At 54.0% G+C, this 6,516-nt stretch overlaps 2 protein-coding genes and 1 non-coding gene across 3 annotated transcripts; 2 read left to right on the top strand and 1 right to left on the bottom strand.

Moving 5' to 3' along the window:
- Positions 1-1,792: 1,792 nt before the first annotated feature.
- Positions 1,793-3,589, top strand: BDZ83DRAFT_582594 (cytochrome P450; the record flags this gene model as incomplete). The annotated part of the gene is made up of 5 exons (XM_060505567.1): positions 1,793-1,948; positions 2,013-2,738; positions 2,796-2,988; positions 3,045-3,141; positions 3,220-3,589. 5 exons carry the CDS (start codon positions 1,793-1,795, stop codon positions 3,587-3,589), a joined length of 1,542 nt encoding a protein of 513 aa, XP_060362743.1.
- Positions 3,590-3,858: 269 nt separating this feature from the next.
- Positions 3,859-3,923, bottom strand: BDZ83DRAFT_t196. Its single transcript has one exon. It is a non-coding gene; the product is annotated as a tRNA-Lys (tRNA).
- Positions 3,924-4,745: 822 nt separating this feature from the next.
- BDZ83DRAFT_754225 (family 26 glycosyl hydrolase) lies at positions 4,746-6,348 on the top strand (the record flags this gene model as incomplete). The annotated part of the gene is made up of 4 exons (XM_060514451.1): positions 4,746-4,905; positions 4,966-5,975; positions 6,033-6,224; positions 6,292-6,348. The coding sequence occupies 4 exons, from the start codon at positions 4,746-4,748 to the stop codon at positions 6,346-6,348; spliced, it is 1,419 nt and encodes a 472-aa protein (XP_060362742.1).
- Between the last annotated feature and the right edge of the window lie 168 nt (positions 6,349-6,516).

The following is a 6,516-nucleotide window of genomic DNA, read 5'->3' as shown; positions in this document are numbered from 1 at the left end:
GTGTGCCACTTGATAGGCGTCTCGACTTGGTGGGCGCCGAGGCATTCCGCCAGCTTTGCCTTACTTGTAAGTAGTCTTTCCTGTATTTGCTTGTTTCGCGGCTTCAGAGAGTAACCTGTGCTGATATGGTAGACGTGGGGAAGGTCCGCTAGCCCCAGGCCAACGGCCTTACAGACGATCTGTCGTACGGCGAACGGTGCGATCTTCCGAGCGGCCGCTAAGCTTTCTTCCGGGACGCGGGCAAAGATGCGGAGGTCCTCCTTCGGCTGCGCCTGCGGCTGATCCTCGGCGGGGAGTGTGGCCTTCGGGCGGGCAGAGCTCTGGCAGCTCTGGCCGCTCCGGGTCGCCGCAGTGGTGTTGCCCGCCATCGGTGCGACGACAGCCGCCCAACTCCGGGCCGCTATTGGGCTTGTCTCGTGATTGATCAGTCTCTTGAGGGTTTGAATGACATAGGCAGTGGCTTCTTTCGCGATCTGCTTTCTAGAACCGTCAAAGCTGGCGACAACGCTGTCGACGGACCGTGCAATGGTCAGAAAGACGTCTTTCCGTGCCTCGTACTGTCTAGCTTCTTCTGCAAGGGCTGTCAAGACGGACCCTGTGGCAGATCCGCTCGGAGCAGATGCGGTAGAGGCTGCGGGCCCCTCGGCCGAGGTAGGGGCGTCGGTGGTGGCATCAAGCTGGCTTCCCGTTAGGCTGGGCCGGGTCGGCTGTGCCTCGGCGTCGCGGCGTCGCTTAGCTCTTGAGGTGGGGTTCGGCTCCGGAGGTGTCCCGGAGCCTGGTTCGGGGTCGGCTTGGTCGGCCGACATCAGTCCGGTGCCCGACGGCGGCTGTGAGGCCATCGCGGATGCGGGCTCCGGCAAGGGGAGGTGAAGAGTTTTCGGCTGTTAGTAATTTGGTGGTAGGCTCACTCATTCACTAACAGCAGATGCCAAGAAAAATTAGGCGAGAGGGAAGTTGCAAAAGGATTGTCGGTCACTAGAGGGTTCGTAATCTTAGCTCTATCTCACGATGGTTCAATATCACGATTGTCGTTCGATACAAATGTGTCCGAAGTGATAACTGATGTCAGAATTTTGCCAGCAAGCGTCCCATGATCCGTCCATTCCTCTCAACGGCGCCGACCAATTCTTTCTCGCCAGGTTGATTGTCACACGAGCTAGAAGACGATCCTTGCAGGTGTCAGCACCTTAGCGGGCATCCTACCAGCCAAATCGACGAGTTATATGCAGCCCAGCAGCCGGCCATGTGACCGCTAGCTTGACGAGGAAATCCCATGAAACACAGAACGCGTATGTCAGCAGCTTATCTTCAATTGAAATATGATTCGACTGTCAAAAGGTTCCATTACCTACCGTTATGTTTCCTTTTTCCTTGTAGGCGAGGAATAGCTTGCTTACGCCCTCGCAGCACCCTAGTGGCTCTAGCGCTGATACGATCTGCCGAATACGGTCAGCATTTCGTACGCGAAGGATCCTAGGTGGCAGCGTGGCAGGGTCCTTCAGTAAGCTTTCCTCCGCCTCCGTCGGCGAATTTTTACTCCCTGATTGCACGTCACCGCTAAGGCTTGCGAAAACGAGAGTACTAAAGGGCCTCGAAGACACGTGAGGAGTGCGGAGATGGCGTTCGTGGAATCCGTAGTCCGTTCAGACTGTGCGACAGAGTGCGACGTTCAGGGTTCAGCTGGGGTCGCACAGAGTACAAAGATCCGACTGCTCCGCAAGTTGAACTTTGGATATTTATCAATCTCGTCGATCTCCATCATCAGTGTATTCCGTTTTAGAGCATCGGTAATATGTTGTGGCTACTATGGGCACCAGTCGCTCTCGCGGCTGTGATCGTTGCAGTGGATCGACTGCGCAAGAAGATAAAGCCGAATTACGGGCTTCCACTCGTTGGATCTCCTAATGAACAGAGCCTATCCTCCGCTATTATCGATGGCTATCAAAAGGTGATTATGTTAGGTTTCCTATACTTCCTACTGAAGCATCAATTAACCGAGACCCAAATGACAGTATCCAGACACGGCGTTCGTGGTCCCAAGCGACCCCCCACGGGTCATGCTTCCAATGAACCTATACCAAGAGGTTATTCAAGCACCAGACTCTGAGATGTCCTTCGCTGCAGAGATTTACGACATCTTCCTTGGCCGTTACACTCACGTCGGCGAGAGTCGATGGGAAGTGATCGAGGCCGTACGAATCGACTTGACGAGGAATATGTCTGGTGTTCTCCGGCCAATTCAGGAGGAAGCCAAGTTCGGCTTGAATCAGCTGATTGGAGATTCGGGAGAGTGGAAAACTCTCAACAGCTACCATCTGGTTCTCCGCATGATTGGGTTGATGAGTGGCCGGGTCTTCGTTGGCATGCCCTTGAGTCGCGAGGAGGACTGGATCCGGGCTTCGATCACCTTCGCTACTGACGTGGGCAAAAGTCGTATGGCTGCCCTCCGATGGAACCCGTGGATCAGGTCTTTTGTCCTCCCGTTTCTTCCTGAGGTGCGCCATACGCGCCGAGCGCTTCAAAAAGCAAATGAGCAGATGCGACCTTTGGTGAAGGAAGTTCTCCGAAGTGAGAGCTTGCCTGAAGAGAAGCCGGCGAAACCAGGAGCTCCTGGGGCTTTCGTATCGTGGATGATGAAGTATCTAACTGCCAAAGAGAAGACTCCAGAGACAATGGGGACCAACCAGATGTTGCTTTCATTTGCTGCCATCCACACAACTTCCGGCACCACCACCTTGGTATGAACTTGGATTACGTGCTGACTGGTCCAAAGTTGGAGCTCTAACTTTTCCCAGGCTCTCCACGATTTGCTCGGCCGCCCCGAATACATCGAGCCTCTTCGTGAGGAGATCGTAGAAGTCATCAAGGAAGATGGTGTAGAGGAAGACGAAAATGGGCAAGTGTTTCTGTCAAAGTCTTCTATGGGCAAGTTGAAGAAGCTCGACAGCTTCATCAAGGAGAGTCAGCGCACAAGTCCATTGAGCTTTGGTAGGTTGCCCCCCTTCTACTATCAACCCAAGTTCAAAACTGACCTTACTGAAAAGCCGGTACATCCAGAAGGCTTCGCAAAGATCAGACCTTTTCGAATGGCATGAAGCTGCCAGCTGGAGCAGCCATCTCCTTCCCCTTGTGGGCTGTATAGTAAGTCGCGAGCCTTGAGGCTTCAATGCCAGAGCCTAGGAGATTCCTGAAACTGGCGTCAGGCTTACACACTCCCAGTAACTCTACTACAACGAAGACCTTCAGCCCAGAGTACAACGCCGAGACCGGCAACGCGCCGCCAAGCGAATTCGACGGTTTCCGTTTTGCACGTCTGCGAGATCAACCAGGTCGTGAGATGAAGCACCAAGCTGCGACAACTGGACCTGATGCCTTCAACTTTGGCCATGGCCCGCACGCATGCCCAGGACGCTTCTTCGCCGTCTATGTGATCAAGTGCATATTTATTGAGTTGTTGATGAACTATGACATCCACCTGAAGGGTAGTGCTGGTAAGACGACGGAGAGGCCACCAAATCAAATCAACAAAATGATCGTACAACCGAATTTCGGGGCCGAGGTTGAGGTGCGAAAGCGTACGAAGGTTTGAACTCGGCAATTGGCTTTGAACATAAAGGGGGCTGAAATGTTTCAAGTAAGACTCATAATCTAGGCGAGACGAGCAACTAAATTCACTAGAAGCAGAGCGACATTCAAGACTCTAAAGTTTGCGACCAAAAGGGTACCCAGGATGCGAGCCTTTGGCTACTTGAACCACTGACGGAAAGGCCAAAAAATAATGTCAATCGCTGACGGGAATTGAGCCCGACGTGGCTGGTGATTGTTAGTGGTTGTATTGAGGCTGATGATCGTGGAATGAAGCTTACGGGTCGAACCCACAACCTTGAGATTAAGAGTCTCACGCTCTACCCATTGAGCTAGCCGGGCAGTTGTAAACAACTGCTGGTTGTTGAAGCGGCGGGTTCGTCAGTGGGATCATGTAGACGGGGCACGATTTTGTCGAGACCCTAAACTCAGGGCACCAAAGTTTTCGAATCTAAGTGAGGCCGAAGTGGATCGTGGAATCAGGCCAAACCATGTTTATGTAAAACGCTTGGCGGCGGACCATCGGTTGTGTGATCGACAGGGCCCCATCATGAATAAGGAACTGTCAAGTTCGGATGAACAGCCGGTGAATTGTGCCCAAAAGACACTTCGGACGGTGAAGGTGCGAGAGGAAGGAAACAGAGACCACTCTGCGTGGATTGATGCCCCAATTCGTGCGGCATGGCTCTGTAAATGGACGTGTCTTCTGTCATCCGGCATCTGAGCCATGCAAGTGCCGAGTCGTAGGGGAGGCTCCCCTTTTTGCAGCACACGGAGCATCACACTCCGTCTTCAAATTCATGAAGGCCAAGCCCCCTTCCGTCATCCCGGTTCGATGGCCCTGAGGCTCCGGCAAACACGCTCAATCAAGAGAGACGGGATGGATTGTGGAGACGCAAAATTAACCTCCGTCACCCCTGGAATCTTAATGATCGCCATACCCTTCCCCAATGAGCCCCCTATGGCATACGGCGAGATTGACACAATGAGGGGGACAATTTGGGATGGAAGGAGAGCCGCCCGATTGTCGTTTATAATAGACATAGATATCCCACCGGCGGAGCCATTCCTCTGATTCTTCGAGACGATGCCGTTTCAGCCGATCTTTTCGATTCTCTTCCTTTTCTTGTAACATCCCCGCGTTGATCTTCCGTGAAAACATGGCGAGATACACGGCGCTTTCACTCCGTGCCGTCCTCGCGTTTGCCGCTGGCGCGTATTCGCAGAACTGCATCGGCAGCACCGGAGCTAAGGTCTACGAGGCCGAAAATGGAGTTCTCAACGGAACCACTGTCGCGACAGAGCAAGCTGGCTTCACAGGTATGGCACAGTTATCCTTTAACACTGATCGCATCGTTTATTGACTTTTGTGTCTCACAGGTACCGGCTACGTAACCGGCTTCGAGGATGCCACCGACAAGTTCACCATCAACTTGGACTGCCAGGGCGAAGGTCAAAAGCTATTCGACCTCAACATTAGATACGCCGGTATCTACGGCGAGAAGCGCACGAATGTCATCCTCAATGGCGGTGCCGCTAGCGAGGTGCTCTTGGCCGCGACCGAGACTTGGGCCAACGTCTCCGCCGGTCAGGTGCTGCTCAACGAGGGCAACAACACGCTCGACATCGTAACGCACTGGGGATGGTACCTTATCGACTCCATCACCCTCACGCCCACCGAAGCCCGCGGACCTCACAATGTCAACACGGCTCTCGTCAACACGAAGGCCAACGCTGATGCCAACGCCCTGTACACCTACCTCCGCTCCATCTACGGCAAGAACATCCTCTCCGGTCAGCAGGAACTCAACTACGCGAACTGGGTCAACGAGACCATCGGCAAGTCACCGGCCCTCGTCAGCGTCGACCTGATGGACTACTCCCCGAGCCGCGTCGAGCGCGGAACTGTCGGAACCGCCGTCGAGGAGGCCATCACCCACCACGAGCGCGGTGGTATTGTCTCCGTACTCTGGCACTGGAACGCGCCTACCGGCCTGTACGACACCGAGGAGAACAAGTGGTGGAGCGGTTTCTACACTCGCGCCACCGACTTTGATGTCTCAACTGCCCTTGCTGACACCACCAACGCCAACTACACCCTCATTATCCGCGACATCGACGCCATCGCCGTCCAGCTCAAGAAGCTCCAGGATGCCGGAGTTCCCGTTCTCTGGCGCCCGCTTCACGAGGCCGAGGGTGCGTGGTTCTGGTGGGGAGCTAAGGGCCCCGAGGCGTGCAAGAAGCTCTGGGCTCTGGTGTACGACCGTCTCACCAACCACCATGAGCTGAACAACCTCGTCTGGATCTGGAACTCGGTTGCTGCGGATTGGTACCCCGGTGATGATACCGTCGACGTTCTCAGCGCGGATGTCTACGCTCAAGGCCACGGCGTAAGCTTATTTTCATTCCCTCTCATTATGCAGAATCCCTTATTGACGTGACCGCAGCCCATGACGACTCAATATAACGACCTTATCACGCTCGGCCAGGACAAAAAGCTCATCGCAGCTACCGAAGTCGGCAGCGCTCCCTTCCCCGATCTTCTCCAAGCGTACGAGGCCCACTGGCTGTACTTCTGCGTCTGGAGTGATGGCTTCATCAACAACACCGAATGGAACAGTGTCGATGACTTGAAGAAGGTAAGTAGCATTGCAAACCCCCGTCTGCGCCGTGCTAGGCCAGTGGTACTAACATCTGAACTCATAGATCTACGGGAGCGAGTATGTCCTCACTCTTGACGAGATTCAGGGATGGAGAGGTTGAGAATCGGGATATCGAGAAGCCCTTGCCTTCTTCTGCTACCTTCTCTGTAAATACTTTTGCCAAATCAGTGTATTAAAATCAAAGACTGCCAAGTCTTGTCTTCGAATCTCCCCATCTGACTTACATGATGTGTCGATCGTTGACGGATCGAACTCACTAGCAAGATAC

The sequence above is a fragment of the Colletotrichum acutatum genome, assembly GCF_030867785.1.
Source record: "Colletotrichum acutatum strain CBS 112980 chromosome Unknown BDZ83scaffold_76, whole genome shotgun sequence".
NCBI classification, from domain to species: Eukaryota; Fungi; Ascomycota; class Sordariomycetes; order Glomerellales; family Glomerellaceae; genus Colletotrichum; species Colletotrichum acutatum.
Note: the sequence above shows the minus strand (reverse complement) of the source record. Positions and strands in the feature narration are given on the sequence as shown.